The sequence below is a fragment of the Lithobates pipiens genome, unplaced genomic scaffold (genome assembly GCF_037356315.1).
Source record: "Lithobates pipiens isolate NorthernLeopardFrog02 unplaced genomic scaffold, aLitPip1_a1.2 Scaffold_16, whole genome shotgun sequence".
Classification (NCBI taxonomy): Eukaryota; Metazoa; Chordata; class Amphibia; order Anura; family Ranidae; genus Lithobates; species Lithobates pipiens.
Genome location: NW_027507748.1, coordinates 329,759,584 through 329,782,611, shown reverse-complemented (window position 1 = coordinate 329,782,611; position 23,028 = coordinate 329,759,584). Strand labels below are relative to the sequence as shown.

General features: G+C 41.8%; 1 protein-coding gene across 4 annotated transcripts in view; it reads left to right on the top strand.

The window, feature by feature from the left end:
* Positions 1 to 2,325: 2,325 nt before the first annotated feature.
* PTPRU (protein tyrosine phosphatase receptor type U) overlaps positions 2,326 to 23,028 on the top strand; it is a 236,481-nt gene continuing 215,778 nt past the window's right edge. For 2 of the 4 annotated variants that reach the window (XM_077481759.1, XM_077481758.1), the window contains exon 1: positions 2,327 to 3,045. In XM_077481759.1, the coding sequence (XP_077337885.1) occupies positions 2,973 to 3,045 (73 nt within the window). In that variant the 5' untranslated portion in view covers positions 2,327 to 2,972. Of the gene's footprint in view, positions 3,046 to 23,028 lie in introns of all 4 variants that reach the window. The other 2 variants (XM_077481757.1, XM_077481761.1) reach the window with 2 other exon arrangements.

The following is a 23,028-nucleotide window of genomic DNA, read 5'->3' as shown; positions in this document are numbered from 1 at the left end:
AACACAACCATCACTTTAATCACTTGCCGCCAAATTACATACCTGGTACATCATTTGACTTCAAGTGACTGCAGGCATCAGCACTGGACAGTTTTTTAGAGCTGTCGGCCACCTCTCTCAGGCTTTCCCATCCCACTGGGAGACTCGAGTTACTAGCCGGCACATCTGCCAGGTTGCTGGAGACCCATACAAAGCTGGAACCGGTTTTGATTGGGTCTCTGCTATGGTAACCCGGAAGCAATGACATGTCATCACTTCCAGTTTACCTGAAAGTCAACGGTGACCTTCTTCGAAAATCAAAAGCATTCAAAAACACTGATCTTGGCGTTTTCAATGCTTTCAAGTGCAAAGGAGGGATTTGGGGTCTTATTGACCCCAGATTCCTCCATTAAAATGCCTAAAGCCCCATACACACTATCAGATTTTCTGATGATTTTTTCCTTCAGATTTACCAAAACCATATAATATAAGGCCAAACCTTGGGAGTTTCAATTTGTATGCAATCAGGCAGACCCTTGCACTACATGGTTTTGGTAAATCTGAAGGAAAAATCAGCAGAAAATCTCATAGTGTGTATGGGGCTTATCACTACCACAAGGATGTTTACATTCCTTATAACAGCAATAAAAGTCATTAAAAAAAATTAAAGCAATAGTGTAAAAAATAAATAAATAAATAAATAAAGTGTCCCGTTCCTCTGTGCTAGCATGCCTAGGACATGGAAAGGGAGTAAGGGTGGAAGTAATAACAGGGAAGACAGAAGTCAGCATTGCAGTTTCTGCAGAGGAAAAAGAACTTTATCAAATACAAAGTTTTTACAAGTAAGAAGCCTTCATATATTTTCCCTATGCGGTGTTTGATTAAGACCCCTTTCAGGCTGAAGACCGCCCTGCACTAGCGGTAAAGCGCCACTCATTTTAGCGGCACTTTACTAACGCTGTGCGGGTGGGAGCAGGGTGCTTTTGACCTCAAAGAAGGGGTTAACAAGGGGTTAAAAGTGCCCAAAAAGCACCGCTGCTGAAACACTTTGCAGGCACTTGATTGATTGATTTGAATGGCAGTGGTGGTTTAAGAGCACTGTATACACCGGCACTGTATACACCGCCCCAAAGATACTGCTTTCAGAAGTTTTTTTCCTGTCCTGCAAGCGCACCGCTCCAGTGTGAAAGTACTCGGGCTTTTACACTGGGGAGGCTTGAGAGGAAGTTTACAGGCGCTATTTTTAGTGCTAAAATTATAAAATGCCTGTACACAGCACCGGCCAGCGACATTTCTCCCTGGAGTTACTTCCGGGTATCACGGCTCCGGCACTGTGATTGGCCAGAGCCATGGTAAAGTCACTCCCGCGCATGCACACGGGAGGCGCTGGTAGCAGCACAGTCACTGAAGCAAGTGGCACGTACGTGCCATTGCTTCAGTGCACATGTACCAAAGATGTCGGCACATTAGGCTACAGGGGATATCTCCTAAACCGTGCAGGTTTAGGAGATATCTGGGGTAGCTACAGGAAAGCCTTATTATAGGCTTACCTGTAGTAAAAAGTGGAATGTAAGGGTTTACAACCACTTTAACGAACTTCATTCTGTGTATTTTTGGGTAGAAGTATGGGATTTTATTACCGCTTTAAAGCGTTGCCTATGAATAATAAAGTTGTCAATGTCTGTAGCTGTTGTGCAGGCGTGCGCAATCTTAAAGCGCGACATGTTTGCCATCTATTTACGTGGCGTGACATTGTCTTTTTATATATTACCAAAAAATGTGGTTATGTATTGTGTTTTTTTTGTTGCATTAAAATTAAAAAAAAAGTGTATTTTTTCCCAAAAATTGCATTTGACAAAACTGCTGCGCAGATACTAAGTGGCCTAAAAAAATTGCAAAGCCCACCACTTTATTCTTTAGGGTCTCTGCTTTAAAAAAAAAAAAAAGTTTGTGGGTTCTAAGTAATTTTGTAGCAAAAAAAAAAAAAATATATATATATTTACACATGGAAACAAAAAGTGGCAGAAAATACCCGGTCTTCGGTTCCTGAACACCTATGGGGTTGACAAGTAACCTAATTCATTGAAACTGATTGTAAAATCCTTTTTTTTTTTCTCAGATGCTTACGATTGAAAAATCCTTTTTTTTTTTTAAACGCTTACGATTTTAAAATTATTTTGTTTTTTTCTCAGACGCTTACGATTGATACATTGTAGATTGTAACTTAAAAAAAAGAAGAGAAGAAATCTCCTGCCTTAATGTATTTGGCCTGTAGGCGGCAGCAAAGAGCAAGTTTCCCTTTATTATGCAGACAGCGCTCCGACTAGAAGTAGACAAGTTGGAGGCGCAGAACGAATGAGCCCCCCACACACACACGTGTTACCATGTGGACTAATGATACCAGTCCGTGTGTCACTTCAAATGTGACAGCAAAGGCGGAGCTCTCCTTTCTAGACCCATAAGGAGCAGTAAAAGCGGATCTGAGCTACGATTGGGAGACATTCTTTATATTTTTTAGTAGTAATAACAATAATATAAGTGAAGACTGATATCGGAGGGACGAAACTAAAGACAGGTAACACTTTAAAGTGAGTTCCCAGGACGAGAAGCCTGTGTCGGCACGGTCTGTTCTCACATGGTGTCGGGTAAGCTGTCTCTGGAGGGAGAACAATAAGTAGGGAAGCCAGCAGATGGCGCTATTGCACCGCGTCCCCCTGTGTGTCCAGCAGGTGGCACTATTTCAGCGTGTCCCCCCCTTGTGCGTCCAGCAGGTGGCACTGGCGCTCCTGGATCTGGCAGCCTATGACGTCAGTCTCGGCACACTGTGCTTAGTCTGACACTCTCTGCACTCTGCAACTTTCCCGTGCTTGGAGCAGGCTGGAATGAAGAGGGGGAGAGAAGTATGTCGTGATCAAGGGAGAAGAGAAATGTACCCGCCTGGCTACAAAGGGAAGGAGAGCACACTGATCTAAGGAACTATATACACCGACACCATGTACCTCCAACTGCTCCATGTGCTCTTGGTCGCCCCCCTGTGTTTCCCCCTGGAGACTGAGACTCCCACAGGTCAGTCTTCTTTGTTCCTCCCCTTCTCCTTCTCTCACACTCCCCCCTTCTTCTTCTCATCACTTACTACTCCTCCTCTCTCCCCTCTTCACTTGTTGGCTCCCTTTCTCTTCACTTTTCTGGCTTTTCTAGTTTTCCTTGTACCCCACTTCTCTTCTCCCCCATTTCTATGTCACCCCCTCTCCTCTTCTTCCTCTCCTCCTCCAAGCTTTGTCTACTTCTTGTACCTCCTCTCCCCATTCACTGCCCCCCTGCTGTCACCTTACCCCCTTATCTTCTCATCTTTTGTCTGATAGAAAATGCAATTAGAGACCTTTCTTCACACATCATTGCCCTTGGCTACTTAAAAAACAAAAAAAAGCATATGTATGTGTGTGTGTGTGTATATATGTATATGTATGTGTGTATATATATATATATATATATATATATATATATATATATATATATATATATATATATATAAATATGTGTGTGTGTCTGTGTGTGTCTGTGTGTGTGTGTGTATATATATATATATATATATATATATATATATATATATATATATATATATATATATATATATACATTTTTTTTTTTTAGGATCACCTGATTATGGTTATTTGGGTATTCTATAGTTGAATGGTTATTTGTGGAAATCAGATGTGGTGGGGCAACCATGCACATCCCTTGCCTCCAGCTCCAGCAAGCCCCACTTCCTTTCTAGAAGTCTTAAGTTTAGTCTACAATTCCGTCTGTGTTTGGATTTTTTGGCTTCACATTTCACACCTGTGCCTCCATTTTTTTGCCCATGCAGGTTTGCTGTGCCATGTCATATGCCCACGCAGATTTGTAATCCATATACTTTCATTTATGGCCTTTTTATTCCTTTCTGTAACTTCGATACTTTCTAGACCTTCATTCCCTTCCTTTGTAGGTTTGGAGCTTGCTTTGTTATTGCATTCCTTGCTGGAGTTTGATAGCTAACGCTGCTAAATAACATATGGTGAAATGCATCTAGGTGCTGGTGTTTTTAGTAGCCAGTCACGCATCACTTTAAAGTGTATCTAAATGGCAAAAACAAATATGTACAGTAATAATGTATTAATTAAAGTGGTATTAAACCCAAAACTAAAAAAAAAAAAAATAGTTACATAGTAGGCGGGGTTGAAAAAAGACACAAGTCAATAATATATTGCAGCTTGCCGATCATTAGATGTTGTGGCTGCATTTGTTTTTTTTGCCTATTTTCCCTATGGTCTGGCCAGTAACATGACTTCTGTATTAGAGTGCCACTCCTCTGGATGAAAGAGGACAGGAGGCACAGCAGACAGCAACATTTTTAGGGGGACAGAAATGTTACATGAGTAAATAAAAACTGATCATTGTAAGCACCCCTGTCAGCGGAAATAGTTTACCCCATCCATGTAAACTGATACATTCTGCTGGAGAAATAAAAAAAATATATAAAAAAAACAGACTCGCTGGCTGGATCACCAGATGAAAATGAATAAAAGTCACTGATCACTAATCCTGAAATCCCCTCCTAATCCTGTGCAGTATGTGCATTAAAAAAAAAAAAAAAAAGATGCAGCTAAATACCTTATTTAACAGCCCCGTTGTGTGGTCATGTGACCTCCCAGCACTCTCCTTCCCCGATCTGAGGACTACAGTGGGAGGGGCTGTGGTTCCTCTCTGATGTCAACTGAAAGGAGAGGAGAGAGGCAGGAGGTCACATGAGCGCACAGTGGCACTCTGAAATAAGATACTTCACTGCATAATTTTTAAAAACAGACACTGTTATCTTGCTATAACAGAGGGGATTCCAGGATTGGTGATTAGTGATTTTACAGCCACAGAAGAATAGCTCTTAAGAAGAGGGGACACCCTCAAAACGCGTCAGCTGCTTTTGGAATATATATACCACCATTGTTAGAGGCCAGCTGATCTTGCTTAATGATGCAATTGATGGACTTCATACCACATTCTTGACTCATTACTGGTTTGGGAGGATGTATTTTTATCCTTTATACATTAAAGTATATACATTAAAGTGTTTTGCGAAGGTAATGCGCAAGGCTGGTGTGCCCTCTGTTCTTTTTTCCTTTTAAGTATGTTGCTGTAATAGAGGGGGATTCCAGGACTGTTTTACAGCCACAGAAGGATAGCAGCAGGAGGGGAGGGGCGGGGAGGAGATGGTTCACACACACCAGACTACCGAGCTAACAGGCAGGGAGGGAGGGGAGAGATTCAGAACACACTGTGGGATGACGGAGGCAGTAAACTGACAACGGTGTCATGGATCAGCAGCCATGATTACCAAGGTCAACACACTAAGGGGGACATAGGAACAGGCAAGAACTAAGTATTTTACAGCATAGAGAGGGACAAATTACACAACATAAGCACTATGCTGTATATTGTGATTTAAAGGAACAGAATATATATTTTTTTTTAGGGTTACAACTTCTTTAATTGTATTAGCAGATTTAAATACACTAACAAATTGAAGCCAAACTCCAGCTCACACTTTATAAGCTGTTACATCAAAAAAAAAGTTCCCTTTTGGGATAAAGGTTTTACATGAATAAATAAAAACTGATCATTGTAAGCACCCCAGTCTGCAGTAAATAGTTTTTCCCATCCATGTAAATTGATACATTCTGCTGGAGAGTTTGAGCATTTGAAAAACATCAGACTTGCTGGCTGGATCACCATATAAAAAAGAAGAAAGCCAAAAAAAATAAAAAATTGAAATAAAAATAAATAAAAATAAAAATAAAATGAAATAAACCGCATGTGATTCGGATAGGGATCATACTGCATTCCTATTCAAATCACACATGATATCGGTAGCGGTGCGATTTGAGCCATTCAGCTTTAAAATGTAGCACTGTCAATTTCAGCAGCACTTTACATATATATTGTATATTTACATCAGTTTTTGCCCACAACGAGCTTACAATCTAGGGTCCATAACTCACATTCATACATACACATACTAGGACCAATTTTGACAGAAGCCAATTCACCTACCAGCATGTCTTTGGAGCGTGATACAATTTGCTTTTGAGTTTAATACTGCTTTAAATGTACATATTGTTACAGCTGAATTCAAGGTGTGGATTATGTTGCATAGTTACATTGATCCAGCTTGGATCAATGGAAGTGTGCACATTTTATACCTGTGCGATCCCTGTGGGAGTAGACAATCACTGTAGGAGTCTTTTCTACAATAGTGATCACCAGTGCTTTCCGTGTCCTGTTCTGAGTGGCTGCCCTGCTGCATAATGAGCAAAAGGAGTTAGTTGCTCGCTTGTTACGGGCACCATTCACAGAACACCTTGTATTTTTCTCAATTAATGCAAGGCATACTCTGAATGGATGAGATGGGGAGGCAGGGCAGTGACATCACAATCTCCACCTCATCCAATCAGAGAATAGTTTGCATTTGTTGAGAAAAATAAATGCAAGGTGTTCTGTGAACAGCACCCATGCTGAGCAAGCGAGTGACCTCTTGTCACTAGACAGCAAGGCAGCTGCTCTATTTATGGAGGGGCAGGGTAGTCACCCTAGGCTGCTCTTCTCATGTGGACTACAAACACCTCTCCATTACACGGGGTGGGGGGGGGGACTTATTTTTTTAATTCAAAGACAATAATTGTGAATAATAATAACATTGTTTATGATTTGAGTTCAGTGTACAGGAGGTTACAAGGATGCAACATTTCTGGCAGGATCAATAGAATTTTTTTTAAAGTTGCAGAATACGTACTTGGCCAAAAAAAATAATAATAAATAAATAAAGATGGTCATACACTGAGCGAATTTTGTTTTGTGGGTGGCCCTTCTGCTTGACATCCTTTGATTGAAAAATCAAGGGAGCTGGGTGGAAAAATTGTTGGCCGTTAGAGTACAATAGCTTGCACTGCAGATGCAAGCATGGATTAAGGAATCTGTAAGCTGAGCATACATGTTTCGTTATATTTTTCTTTTTTACGTTCAGCCTGATAAAAAAAAAAAAACTGATTCCTCCATCCACAAAAACAAGGTGGATGGAGGAAGCTTACCCCTCGGGCATCGCATTTAGACAGTGGCACCCTCCGCTGTCAGAATACACTGATCAGTGGCTGCATCTGCTGATCAGTGGAACATTTTTCATCATATTCCTTCAATAGAAGTCGATTAACCACCTCAGCTCTGGAAGGTTTTACTCCCTTCATGACCAGGCCATTTTTTTGCTATTTAGTACTGTGCTACTTTAACTGGTAATTGCTCGGTCATGCAGCGCTGTACCCAAATTAAATTTTTATCATTTTTTTCACAAATAGAGCTTTGTTTTGGTGGTAATTGATCACCACTGGGGTTTTTTTTTTATTTTTCATTATATAAACAAAAACGACAGAATATTTTGAATTAAAAAAATATATATTTAATTTCTGCTACAAAACATATCCAATAAATAATAAAAAAAAGAAAATCAAATTTCTTATTAAATTTAAGCCAAAAAGTAGTATGCTAGTCTTTGATAAAAGCAAGAATCCCAATAAATGGGTATTGATTGGTTTGCATGAAAGTTATAGCACCTACAAATTATGGTATAGATACATTTTTTTTTTTTTTTTACAGTGATCAGCAGTGGCTGTGATCAGCAATTTATAATGGGACTGCAATAGTGTGGGGGGATATCTGACACTAAGACCCGGTTCACAAAGGGGCGACTTGTCGGACGACTTAGCCTCCTGACAAGTCGCGTTCCGTTCTGTACTATGGAACCGTTCTACTAGGAACCACTCAAGTGGCTTAGAAAAAGGTTCCTGTACTACTTTTGGGGTGACTTCAGGAAACTTGCATTGACTTCTATACAGAAGTCATTTTTCAAGCCGCCGCTGAAGCCATGTGCAGGTCGTCTTACAGAGTTGCGCTGCAAGTCATGCTGCCCCTGGGTGAGCCGGCTGTAACTGAAACTGGGGGGGTGAATTGCCTGACTAACTGCCACTGACATCACCAGTGACGCTAATACAGTGATCAGTGCTAATACTATACACTGTCACAATGACTAATGACACTGGCTGGAAGAGGGTTAACACCTAGGACAAACAAGGGGTTCAAAGTCTGCCTAACTATGTGTAATGTGTTTACAGTGTGCTGCTGTTTCTAATAGATCTCTAAGTTTCTCATCCCTGCAAAGCAAGGATGAGAAACAGAGATGTTGTTGTTACTGTACAGATTGATTAATTGTCAACACAGAGCTCTGGGCTGTGGTTGTACACAACCAATCAGTAGGTTCCAGCTGTGAATTATTGCTGAGGCTTGCTGACAGGCTTCCACTTTGTACAATCACAGTAGCTGCTGGCAGGTGGGGGCGCGCATGCGCACACCCTAAATTCAGAAGTGGGCAGCAATGTACTGGTACGCCGCTTTGCCTGTGTGGCCAAACCGTCCACAGTACATTGCGGGTGGGCAGTCCGCAAGTGGTTAAACAATTGACTTTGGTTGAGCGGGAGGGGGAGCCAACACAGGGCAAATTCTGATCAGTGTATGGCCAGCCTAATGCAGCCATCACATCGAAGGATCAGTAGGCTGCAGTAAATAACATGTTTGTTCTTAGGTTTAGATAGCCTTTATGATATTTATATTCAGTAAATAGTGCAAGGAGCAAAATACTTAGTGAAAAGTGCAGTAACCCATAGCAACCAATAACAATTTGCTTTAATGAGGACAAGATGCATTTGGTTTGGGCTGTGTTTGTTTGCTATTAAATTGCTTCCTTAATTGATACAAGTATGTTAGTTGTTTTGTTAGTAAATAAACTCCAGGATGTGGTTAGTAAATTTCTATTCTGAAAACAACCACACCAATATTATTATAATTTCTTCTCTTCTTCGTCTCCTTCGTAGTTGTTATTGTGTCCATCTCTTATCTCGTTCTACCCATTTCCTCCCCACATTACGTTTCTCTTTCACCACCTATGTTGCAGCCAACGACTTCCCATGATCCCTTTCACTTCACTTGTCTCATTGGTTTCTTCACATTTTTTTTTTTTTTTTTTGCTTTCCAAAACACCTTCCCCTCCTCCACACCTTTATTTCCATAATCTCTTTCCTCCTTGCTATTTACGGTTTAAAATACCTCTCTTTGATGTTTTCCTTTTTTCCTTCCTAAGTGGGTATGGGAGGGGTATGTGCGGTGTATGTATACTGGGAGGCTTTTCCAGACGACCTGTAAAGTTTGAGTTAATGAGCCTTCACAGTTAAAGGCTTGTGTAGTGTTTAAAAATGAGTTTGAATTCATTAATTAACTGCTGACTTATTAATAATTGATAGATCTTAGACTTGCTGACACAGGAATAAACACTTAAAGCAGAGATCTGTGGAGAGCGATGAAGGAGATTTTCAAAGCATACGAGTATAGTGCGTTCTATACAGTTCTATTGAGATGGGAGGAGTCAGAGGGGACGCATATATGGAAAGGTAGAAGTAGATGTAGGGAATAGTTGCTGCATACGGAGAGATAAAAGGACCAGTTCTGTGCAGAGATAGGAGGGAATATTCCAGGGAACGGTTATTTGCAGAGATGAGAGTTGTAAGGAGCTGTTTATATGCAGAGGTAGCTGGAGGAAATATATGAAGAGGAGACTGTAAATATATGGAGAGATAACAGTTATATGCAGAGATTGGAAAAGTTTTAGAGGCCGGTATATTAAAGGGAATTATAGGGAGAAATTATATTGCAGGAAAGCAGATCAATATCAAATACATAATAGGAATCAGTTATATAGAGCAGGGTGGAGAGCTACCCGAACAACAAAGGAGAAGTCAAAGATCACCAGGCAGTGTCGCCTCCTCACACAAGTTTTAAACCTGTAATTGCCATACTACCATGTCGCAGTTGCGTGCATTTGCACAGCAATCATGAGTTTCAGTGGGGAGGAGGCAACATATCACCTCCTCACCACCTGTCAAATACTCAGATCACGTTTTAGAAGAGCAACAGTGCCTGCTACACTTGTGAATGAGCCTTTAGTTGCTTTCACGTAAAACTCTGTGGTTGAGTTGCAGTTTGGAGACCATTGCTTTAGCCCATCCTTTCTCAACCAGGCGTGGAGGCATAGGGTTCCTCCAGAGGTTGTTAGGGGTTCCTTGAGCAAGCAGCAATTTCAGCCATTTGGATAAGCTACCACTGAAAACATTGATCTTTTTAGCTATCCGTAATAGGAAAATTATTCCTGCTGACCACAAATGTAAGAAACATTTTTCTCCTAAATCTTCACACTAACCTATATTGAGCAGTCATTTTTAGCAGGGGTTCCCTAAGACCGAAACACTATTCCAAATGTTTCTCCATATTAAAGGGGTTCTAAATGCTCGATTTTATTATTTTTTTCCTTTAAAATAATAAACACATCATACTTACCTGCTCTGTGCGATGGTTTGGCCCAGAGCAGTACTGGTCCTCCTCTTCTTGGGTCTCCATCGGAGCTTTGCGTGACTTTGCTCCTGAGCCACCTCTGTGTGTCTATGGCACGGGGGGGGGGGGGGGGGGGGTTCGAATTTATCGGGGCAATAGCTGGTGTTCTGGTGTTGGCGCTTCAATCATCACGGCACCATGGTTGTTATGATGTCAGAATGATTAAAGCACATTATTTCTTATATTATATTTTAATATAAATTAAATAGTTCAACTCACCATAAAGCAGAATCAGTGGGAGCCCCGAGTATGTCACTTGCCACGTCACCTGCCAACAGATGAGGAATGTCACTTGCCACGTTGCCTGCCACCAGATGGGGAATGCCACTTGCCACACTGCCTGCCACCAGATGAGGAATGCCACTTGCCATGCTGCCTGCCACCAGATGAGGAATGCCACTTGCCACATCAACTGCCAGTGTCACCAGATGTAAATTGTCACTGCATTGGCACTGGTTCATTTAGCACAGAGGCCTGCCTTTTAGCACAGTGGTCGTTCTTGAGTGAGGTCAACATTCCGCATGCTATGAGGGCGGAAGAGCAGTGATGCTAGGCGGGCGGGATGATAACATCTCTGCTCGCCAGCCCACTTCTCTCATCTGCCCACCCGTCTGCCTCTGATCCAACGGGGCTCTCTCACCCACCCGCCCACCTGCCTTGCAATGTCAAGCCGCCCACTGCGGCCTGGTAGTGGGCCCAGGCCCAGTGGTTAGAGACCCCTGGTCTATGGGACACACAGAGCGTGGCTCAGCCCCACCCCCTGCTCCCTCCCCAATGGCTCCTGTTACCTTGTCTCAGTCAATGAGGAGGGAGAGACCCAGGAGAGCTTCTGGTCGTGTGCACATTGTTGGATCAGCTTGAGTAAGTATTGAGGGAGCTGAGGGGGCAGCTGCACAATGAAGGTTTTTTACCTTCATGCATTGAATCCAACCACCTTAAAAGGTTGAAGAAGGCTGCTCTAGACCCTATCTCTGCATATAACAAATCAAAGCATCTGATTGTTATATAGAACTGATCCCCATATGCAGAGATTGAGCCTAGAGGCATTGGTTATAGAGATCAGAAATATGCAAAGATAAGAGGAGTTAAAGGGATCAGTTTTATGTAGAAATTAGTTGAGTTATAGTGATCAGTTTCAATGCAAAGGTCAGATGAGTTATAGGATTTTTAAATTTGCAGAGCAGAAGTTATAACCAATCAACTTATCCAATCTCTGCATAGAATTCATCCCTATAACTCTTCCTGTCTTTGCATATCCCTGAGCCCTATAACTTCTCCTGTTTACCTAGAGCTGATGCCTCTAGCCCCTATCTCTGCATTTATTTGATCAACTCATCCAACGTCATAGAACTGAACCCCATAAGCAGAGATAGGGGGCTAAAGTGCATGAGTTGTTGGAAGGGGAAATATTCAGATGTTATAAGGGTCAGTTTTATGTAGAGATTGTATGAGTTAAAGGGATCAGTTATATGCACATTAAGGGAATAAAAACATGAGCTGTGGGTAGAGATAGACTAAGTTGTATGGATCAATAAAATGCGAAAATTGTAGGAATTATACATACAGCAGGTTCTTATAGCAACTCCTATCTCTGTATGTAACTTATCCTTATTATACCTCATTTTATCCCTCCAGAAAGTGTCAGTCTTTCTATTAGGGGCGCATGGGTGCCACCCCCCTCAATCAATGCATGCGGCCCCATGATATACATACAGGGCGCCGGACCATGGATTCCAATGGGGGGGTTAAGCATGTTATTAGAGCCATAATAGGCTTCAAAAAAACATTTTTATGGAGAAATAGTAGTGATTTTAAACTATAATTTGTCGAATGTTGGAAGAATGACATTATTGTGAATATTATTGGCAATATATGTTTTGGTTTATTTTCCTACCTGTAGAACCTGTGCAGTAATTAGTATTATGATGTAAAATTCACTTTTATAGATGGGGTTCATTTGATCAGGATGTGAAATGAAGAGGTTAAATTTGACTTTATGGTCATAGCACCCCAGACTCATTATTTCTGGTAATTAACCTTCCTTTCCAAAGAGATCAAAGTCCTTTCTTTCTTTGGTGGAAGCGTCTTTATGACTGCCTGATCTCCTCTCATCAGTGTTCTCATTATGTCTGGGCTAGAAGGTCTGTGACCTAAAGATTGCAATGTGTGAAATGCTTTTGTTGTGTAAGAGACTGACTATGAGTTTTTGTATGACATATATTTTATCTTTATGTTGGTGATCACACCAGCGCAGTATTGAAGGTGGCAATACTGGTCATTGATCCCAACACACTGCCTGTTTCCACCTGTGTAGTTAAACAGAAGCACACTGAAAAGCCACCATGCATTGAAGATAGAATTGTCTGCACCGTTCTCATTGTGTTAGAGGAGTTAATGGTACACTATTAATAACGTTTTATTGCGGTGACCTGTACGTAGCTTCACTGTATGTAAATTGAATACATCATCTAATACCATGAACAGCAGTTGAATTCCGTTGGTTAATAATTCTACATGTTTTCATTAATTGGGATCTGTACTTGTAAGTTTTTGTTATGGTAAGCTGAGGAATGCTTTACGCCCCTATTTAAAGGGACTGTGCAGGCAAAGTACGAAAAGGCTTTGCATTTCAAAAGATTTTAGATAGCACTTGTCACATCCTGCTGCTTCTGGTGCTAGTTATAGAAGTAAAACCGTGTTAGAGACATATAAGGGAGACATAGAGGGTTGCACATAGACAGTTCCGTGCGGAGAATTATGATGTCATGATGGTGATTGATGTAAAGATCTGCCAGCTGAATGGGAGTAGGAGGGCAGTGCACTAGTGCTTAGTTACCTCCTGCCTGATCACTCTGCATCCTGGTTTTACATGACTTCATATACTGTATTAGCAGCGTATAACTTTGAAAAAAAACATTATTTTTTTGTTATACCTAATGTGTGGGCATTTCCAGTGTTATATTGACTTTCATATTGTTAATGCAGTGGTCCACAGTGGAAGAAAAAGCCATCATATATAGACACGCTGTTTTGTATGAATTGCCTGTGTCAATCTATTACAGTTAAATAACTATTGCTTATGTACAAATCAGCTTATATCCAGTGGGAATGGTATCTTAGTGGAGAATCATCTCTGTTTTGTTTAGTACTGCTGGACATATACCAAATTGACTGAACATGGAACAGATAAAGCAACCATTGGAGGGGCAAATTGTGCCCCCTCCATATCCTCCTGAATTACCTGAGGTTGGACTGGATAAAAAGAAATGTACCCAATCTAAAATGTATTTTATGGGCATTGTATTTCCTTTCTCTCTCTCTCTCTCTCTCTGCCAGCATTTAGAATAAACTAAAATAGATGGAAGCAGGAATGTGCATCCGTTCTTTTTTATATGATGTTGGCATTGGTCTCAAGTGGTGCACAGACATCCAGGTCCTTTGTGAGAGGGAGCCCTAGTAGTAAATGTGTGATTTTTTGAGAATTCCTGCAATCAGATATTGGTTAACAGAACAATGTTTAGGTTGTAGAGATGTGACAGTTTTGTTTTCATTAGTCTACCTATAGTGTACGTAAATCCCAACAATTAAAGCGTTTGTAAAGGATTTTTTTTCTTTTTTTTTTTAAATAACAAACATGTCGTACTTATCTGCTCTGTGCAATGGTTTAGCACAGAGCAGCCCTGATCCTCCTCTCCTTGCGACCCCTGCTGGTGCTCTGGGCCCCTCCCCCTTGCTGAGTACCCCCATTACTATAGGGGGAACTCGGAATTGCTAATAAGGAATTCCGCACTTGCTTGAAACTTCTGGATTGGAATACTTTATTTTGTGAGTTATGCTTTTGTATCCTCCATTTGTGTGTTATATTTTCACTTTTTGGGGAACCTTTCACAGAAGCTGTTGCATGGCATAGTGAACTGATGAATGGATGCATTACCTGGCAACTGGGTAACATAGCTTGTGCTAATTCCTGTGCAACTTTAACTACTTGGGGACCAGGTCTATTTTTCAAACTTGTTGTTTACAAGTTAAAATCTTTTTTTTTTTTTTTTTTTTTTGCTAGAAAATTACTTCGAACCCCCAAACATTATATATATTTTTCAGACACCCTAGAGAATAAAATGGTGGCCTTTGCAATACTTTATGTCACACCATATTTGCGCAGCAGTCCTACAAGCGCAATTTTTTGGGGAAAAAATACACCTTTTTGAATCAAAAAAAATATACAGTAAAATGAGCCAATTTTTTTTTTAATATGAAAGATGATGTTATGCCAAGTAAATTGATACCCAACATGTCACGCTTCAAAATTGTGCCCGCTTGTGGCATGGCAACAAACTTTGACCCTTAAAAATCTCCACAGGTGACGTTTAACAATTTCTACAGGTTACCAATTTTGAGTTCAGCTACTTTCACACTGGGGCGGGCAGGCACCGGCGGTAAAGCGGCGCTATTTTTAGCATCGCTTTACTGCTGTTTTAGTGCCACTATTCGGCTGCTAGAGGGGTGGTTTTGACCCTGCTAGTGGCCGAAAAAGGGTTAAAACCACCCCAAAAAGCGCTGCTGCAATGGCGCTTTGCCGGTGGGTTTGAGGTGCTGCCCCATTGTTTTCAATGCGAACGGGGCGCTTTAGGAGCAGTGAATAAACCACTCCTATAGCGCTGCAAAGATGTGGCTTGCATGACTTTTTTGACTGTCCTGCAAGTGCACCACTCCAGTGTGAAAGCACTCGGGCTTTCACACTGCAGACACAGGAGAAGCGCTTTACAGGCACTATACAGTCGCTATTTTTAGCGCTAAAGCGCCTCAGTGTGAAAGTAGACTTCCAGAGGAGGTCTAGTGCTAGAATTATTGCTCTCGCTCTAACAATCGTGACCATATGTGTGGTTTGAACACCGTTTTCATATGAGGGCGCAGCTTACATATGCATTCTGTGCACAAGCTCGGCAGGAGGGGGCGCTTTACATTTTTTTTCTTTCTTATTCATTTAATTTTTTATTTTACACTGTCTTTTTAAAAAATGTTTTTGGGTCACTTTTATTCCTATTGCAAGGAATGTAAACATCCATTGTAATAAAAAAAAAAAGCATTACAGGACCTCTTTAATGTGAGATCTGGAGTAAAAACGACCTCAGATCTCACATTTACTTAAATGCAATAAAATAAATAAATGTCTTTTATAAAAAATGTATTTCCCCTTTAAGACCATTGGGCAGAAGTGACGTTTCACATTGAATCCGTCATCCAATGTTATAGAGATGAGTGGGGGCCATCTTTCCCTCACTTGGCCAGACCTGTCAGGGGAGAAGACGCGATCATCTCTGGAACTGTTGGCGGGTCCAGTAAGCAGCGAAGACCCGATAAAAGTGATTTTGCAGTGAATCCGCCTCGGAGACCACTTTTATCAGCAAGAGGACCGTCCGCCGTTTAAGAATATACTGGGGTTAGGGCATCTATCTGCTACCATAACCCCGGTACTCTTTGTCAAAGTACCGATGTATAACAACGGTGAGCAGTCCATAAGTGGTTAAAGAGACTCTGGAGGCCACTTTCTCCATTTAGGGCAAAGTGACGAAGAGCCTTGAAAGTTTATTCACCAACTGGCTTATGGTCACAAACAAAAGTATTGGTACCCCTACACTTTTTCCCAAAGAATGCCTAATTGCCATAATAAGATGAAACTGCTTGAATAAATAGAATCCACCATACTTTATTCCATTGTCCGCAGAGAAGACACTTTGCATTTTTTTAACATTGTTTCAAATTTTGAAACAAATGAAATTACATGAAAATAAATATTGGTCACAACACAATATTTCATAGCACACACTTTTGAGGAAATAGCTGCAATTAAGCACTTTCTGTAGCTTCGACTGGCAATTTGTTGCACTCTTCCAAATTAAACTGCTCCCGTTGTCTAAGGTTTGATGGGTTCCCCTCCCCTAGCTGTGAATTTCAGCTTTTTCCATACATGTTTTATTGAATTCAGATCAGGGCTTATAGCAACCCACTTCAGAACAGTCCAGTGTTTGCCTTTTAACCATTCATGGATGTGTGGTTTCAATCATTATCCTGCTGGATAACTTTTTACGGCTTTGTCTTGTAATTCTTCACAATGGACAGCAATATATGGTGGCAGCGGGACCCAAGTGAATGAATACACAGGCTCTGCACACTATTTGGTCCCAGTAATTCCATGTACATGAAACCTTATGAATCCTAGATGATTTTTTCCTGCTTTTAGATGTTGCTTGCTTTTGTAAAAATGGACCCTGTTCCTTTAAAGCATGAATAACAGCACAATTCCTGTGCTGTGTAATTTGGCCCTTTTTATCATCTAAAATACCTGGCTGATCCTGCCCTCTGCTCTATAAAGTGACCACGTTTATCATGGCTGCTGAGCCCCTGATACTATGGTCAGTTTATGTGCCTCCGTCATCCCGCTTTCTCTCCTCTATCCCCCTCCCTGCCTGTCAGCTCTATGTCAGTGCCCGCCCCTCCCCTGCTGCTGCTGCTGAAATAATTGTGTACTTTATAGATTCCCCTCTGTTCAATGATGTTATGTGCCCCAGTGTATGTTCTATATAAAAAATATGTAGCTGTATACCTTTATTTCAGAGCGCCGGTTGGTGCTCACGTGACTGCCCGTCGCTCTTCTTCTCTCCTTTCCTCCTCCCGGCTGATGTCAGCAGATTCTCAGCCCCTCATGCTGTATTTCTCAGATTGAGAGAGGAGAGCGGTGGGCAGTCATATGAGCGCTGAGCAGTACTCTGAATAAGGTATAGAGCAACATAATTTTTATATAGAACATACACTGGGGCACATAACATCATTGAACAGAGCGGAATATATAAAGTAGAGGTCGACCGATATGGGTTTTTCTCTGGCCGATGCCGATATTTAGAAATCATGGCGGCCGATAGCCGATATATGATGCCGATTTTTTTGGGCCGATATGTTAGGCCGATTTTATTTATTTATTTATTTTTAATCCCCCTTGATCTAACACACCTTTCCCACTGGGCCGTTTTTTAAGGCGCTTTTGGGCTAATAATAGCGCCTGTAAAGTGCCTGCAAAATGGCTCCCCTGCAGTCTGTGTGAAAGACAGAGTGCTTTCACACTGAGGCGATGCGCTGGCAGGATCTTAAAAAAAAAAGTCCTGCAAGCAGCACGTTTGGAGTGGTGTATACCGCTCCTCCACCACTCCTGCTCATTGATATGAATGGGCACCACTGCCGAAGCGCATGCAATGCGATTTGGCAGCGGTGCTTCATGGGCGCATTTAACCTCTTCCTTGGCCGCTAGCTGGGTTATATGTGCCCCACTAGCAGCCAAATAGCACCGCTAAAATGATGGTAAAGAGCCGCTAAAACTTGCGTTTTACCATCCACGTCTGCCCGCTCCAGTGTGAAAGCAGCCTTCATAAGTGATACAGAAAATTTCTTACACTTAAAGAGGAGGTCCACCCTAAAATGGACCTTCCGCTCATCGGATTCCTCCCCCCCCTCCGGCGCCACAATTGGCACCTTTCAGGGGGGAGGGGGGTGCAGTTACCTGGATAATCCAGGTAACTGCACCCACTTCCGGGCTAGCTCTCTGCGGAAAGGGGCGTACATTACGCCCCTTTCCGCAAGTGCCCGCCCCTTCCGCAAGTGCCCCGCTGCCTGCTGGGAAACACACAGATCCCAGAGGCAGCGGGGACCGTCCTCATTGCGCAGCGCGGCTCGCGCATGCGCAGTAGGGAACCGGGAAATTAAGCCGAAAGGCTCCATTTCCTGATTCCCATACCCAAGATGGCGGCGGCAGCACTCGAGTGTCGAACTAGAGAGATCGGCTTCGGGTGCCGACATCGCGGGCGCGCTGGACAGGTAAGTGTCACTATTTTAAAAGTCAGCAGCTGCAGTATTTGTAGCTGCTGGCTTTTAAAAAAAAAAAAAAAAAAACGCGGAGTCCCGGCGGACTCCCGCTTTAAACATTTATTAAACAAAACAAACCTCCAATCAGTTTACTTGTATGTATGATCTAGATAAAAAAAAAAAAAAAACCTATATATTAAATAAAAACGGGTAGTCAAAACTTTTGGACAAAAAAAAAAAAATGGGCTAACTTTACTGTTTTTATTTTATTTTTATTTTTTAAATGGTGTATTTTTTTCCCAAAAAAATGCATTTGAAAGACCTCTGTGCAAATGCCGTGTGACATAAAATATTGCAACAACCGCTATTTTATTCCCTAGGATCTCTGCTAAAAAAATATATATAATTTTTGGGGGGTCTAAGTGATTTTCTGGCAGAAAATACAGGATTTTTACTTGTAAGCAACAAGTGTCAGAAAAGATTTAGTCTTTAAATGGTTAAACTGAGAACTTCTACACACAGAGATGATTTCATTCATTCAGAAGTGTAAACATTGTATCATTTAGTTCTTTTCTTGGCAGTCTGCCCAGAGAGGAGGAAAGTGTTGCTATGACGACTCAGGCAACTCACACTGACTTCTTACAGAAGTCATTTCAAAGTCCCGCTGTAGAATCGGCTTTTTATCAACACAATCGGCCGATGCCGATTATTAAAAAAACTGCAAATATCGGCCGATATATCGGTCGACCTCTAATATAAAGTACACAAAGTGGTTTTACAACCACGTTAAGAGCAGGTTTTGGTGCATTTAGGGAAAGCAGAATTCTGTACATCCAGGATCTGATTACATGCTTTTAGCCATGTTTAGACCCCTTTCACACAGGTTGGATCCGGTTTTGCAGAGCGGCTGGATGACAGATCCGTGCATACTCCAGAAATGTACACAGCATGCTCTACTCTATGGGCAACCTGATGTAAACGGACCGAGTGTGCGTTTACACCCGACTGCTCTCTGATTCGATCCAGCCAAATGGAGGGGAACGTTTTTTTTTTTTTTTTGCCAGATCGGACTTGGAAGTAGCTGGGTGTAAACGAACACAAGTCCATAAAGAATTAAGGATCCAAACGGGTCTTGCTGAAAAATGGACAGCTGGACTTTACTCCAACTTTAATGTGAAAGGGGCCTAAAGCCACGTACACACGATCAAACAATCCGGTGGAAAAGTCCGGCGGACTTCTGCCCGTGTGTGGGCTCCGGCGGACTTTTTTTACCCAAAAGTCCGGTGGACTAAGAAAGTAGTTTTGTACATAAATTTGTCCTCTGGACAATACGGTTGTGTATGTGCTAGTCCACCGTACTTTTGAAATTAACAGACTTTTCCCATGGCTCCAGGTAGCTGGGACCAGCGAAGGAGGCGTAGCTGGCCCCGTCACCTGGTATGGAGTTAAAGGGGAAGCTCTACGCCGAAAAAACGGCGTGAGGGTCCCCCTCTGGGTCCATATCAGACCCTTATCCGAGCACGCTACCTGGCCGGCCAGGAAAGAGGGTGAGGACGAGCGAGCGCCCCCCCCCCCCCTCCTGAGCCGTACCAGGCCACGTGCCCTCAACATGGGGGGCACGCGGCCTGGTACACTTCAGGAGGGGGGGGGGTCTGACTGCCTGCTACGCCTCCTTCGCTGGTCCCGGCTACTTGGAGCCGCACTCAAAATGAATGGACTTTCCTCCGTGTGTGTGGGCGAGTCCGTTCATTTCAAAAGTATGGCGGATAGTACACCGCAAAAGTACCCTGTGTGGGCAGGTAGCTTGTTCGGAAAGTCCGGCGGACAGTCCGGCGGTTTGTCCACCAGACTAAGTCCGCCGGATAGTCTGATACGTGTGTACGCGGCATAAGAGTGTCTAATCAGACACAATCATCAAACATGACTAAATACAGCTAAACTGACTGCTCCTAAACATAGGTTAACATACATCCTGAGTGGCACAATTCAAAAATCATTGCATGCGTTTTTATGGGTTTGGGTGTATCTTCTGAATTCATATGAACTCTAGCTTGACAGTACCAGTGTGAATGGGGCCTCAGAAGTTAGGGTCCATTCTCAACATAACATAATACATAACATAACATAACAGTGCATTTTAATGCAGACAGTGGGCTATGCCCCCAAAAAATATGTCTCTTATTATTGTAAATGAAAAACAGAGTACAATCATCTGTGCATTGAGGTGTAATTACAAAGGAATGGCAATAAACCGCAACATATACAGTGCTTTTTTTTTGTGTGTTACTATAACACATCTTATAATACGTATTATGATGTACATTATAAGATGTGTTGTGGCGTGAATACATCCTTAAATTATTCTTTTTGTGTGCATAAAGTTGATAACTAGTGTTTTCTCATATATTTGACCCTATATATACTTTATTTTTAATAGTTATTTGTATATGCTTGACTTACTAACTTACTAATTTAAATAATTTTGGTCACCATTGGATCTAAACCGTTTAAAGCCATCTTTTCTGAGGGGCGCCTAACACTTTAATTGCCATGAGATTACTGTAGGGAGATTACGGGGAATTCCACTCATCCTCTGCACACAGCACACTATTGTGGAAACACTGTTAGTAGCAAGCCTTTGCATCCTACAACTTGTTTAAACAGGCTTGGAGAGGCAGACAAAAGAAGGTTTTAGTTTGCACAGAGGGAAGCAGAAGTGCAGGGTGTAGTGGAAAATGAGACCACCAAGGCATAGTGTTAATAGAGGAACAATATGTCTGGAGTGAGGACAGCTGGGTAGAGCTCCAGGAAAAACAAGCTAGTTAAAGTAAATGATAGCATACAGTAGGATTTGGGTAGGTTATCTATGGCTCTGACTCCAATGCATGACTCTCTGATGAACAGAAAAGCTGCCCATACATATGTAGATATTAGAATGTGAGATAAAAAAAATGCGAAAAAGTGAATGAACATTCGTATGAAAATACTCAGTTCCTCAGATGACTTGAATCCACTTAAGGAGTGGACGGCACTGCGTCGTTTTAATTGGCAATTGCGCGGTTGTGCAATGTTGTACCCAAACAAAATATACTGCTTTTTTTTCCCCCACAAATAGAGCTTTCTTTTGGTGCTATTTGATCACCTCTGTGGTTTTTATTTTTTGCGCTATAAACAAAGAAAGAGTGAAGATTTTGAAATAAACATTTTTTATTTTTTTTGCTATAATACATATCCCCCCAAAAAATATAAAAAAACAAATTTATTCATCTATTTAGGGCGATATATATTCTTCTACATATTTCTGGTAAAAAAATTGCAATAGGCTTATATTGATTGGTTTGCGCAAACGTTATCGTGTCTACAAACTATAGGACAGATTTAGGGACTTTTTTAAAATTGTTATTGTTTTTACTGGTAATGGTGGCGATCTGCAATATTTAGTGAGACTGCGACATAACAGCGGACAAATCTGACCGTAAATGACACTTTTTGGGGACCAGTGACATTATTACATTGATCAGTGCTATAAAAATGCACTGATCAATGTAAAAATGACACTGGCAGGGAAGGGGTTAAGTGTGTTCCCACAGCGTGTTCCAACTGTAGGGGGGGGTGGACTGCCTGGGACATGACAGAGATCACTGTTCCCAATCACTGGAAACAGTAAATCTCTGTCATGTCATCTGTTAGAATGGAGATCCGCCTTGTTTACAAAGGCAGATCCCCATTCTGCCTCTGTACTAGGCGATCGCTGGTCGGCGGCAGACCTCGAGTCTGCCCGACCCACGGGCACACTCCTGCAGTGGGAGATATTTGTGCAGGAGAGCCAACCTGCCGCAGTACAACTGGTTAAACACACTTCAAAATTGTGTTTTCTTTTAACATTTGATTTTGGAACAAATGAACTTTCTCAAACAGAAACCACATTCACTATTAGAAATCTCTTCAGTTGAGAAAACATTTTCTTCCTGCTTCTTTGAATTGCACATCCTGCGTCTTCACTGCAGTCAAAAATATATTTCAGTTTGACCCCACTAACAATTAGAATTGTTCTTAAAAATCAACATTTCGAACAAAATTTTACTAGTCTATGGACAGCTTAGACCCCTTTAGTAGAGCCTTTGCAGCACTTTTCGGGCGCTAGCGTTCTGTTCTTTTTAAGGTCACGTGATAGCGTGATCGGAAAAAAGGCCCAATTTGCAGCGCTTTCAAAGCGCCATTGATTCCAATGGGCAGGGTGTTTTAGGATGCTGAATACAGTGCTCCCAACCCACCCTAAAGATCCTGCTTGCAGGACTTTTGGTAACGTCCCGTGAGCGCACTGCCCGAGTGTGAAAAATCATGCTGGAATGAATGGGAAGCGGTATTTAGGCGCTTAGCAAAGGCTATTTCTATTGCTAAAGCGCCTCGAAACCGCCCAGTGTGAAAGGGGTCTTGTTCACACTCGCTCAAAATTCGGCCAATTATCAAACTTGCCTATAGCATTATTGCTCGTTAATAGGTGCATTTGGTAAGCATTTAATGAAAACACTCCCTCAAACGCCCTATGCGCATTTGCAGCGCGGTTGATGTGCATTTTTGGTGCATTAAAAACGCACCACAAACGCCTATTATTATCTGTAATGTACTGACTCACCGCAACCGCCGCAAATACATGCTGGCATGTTTGCGGCATGT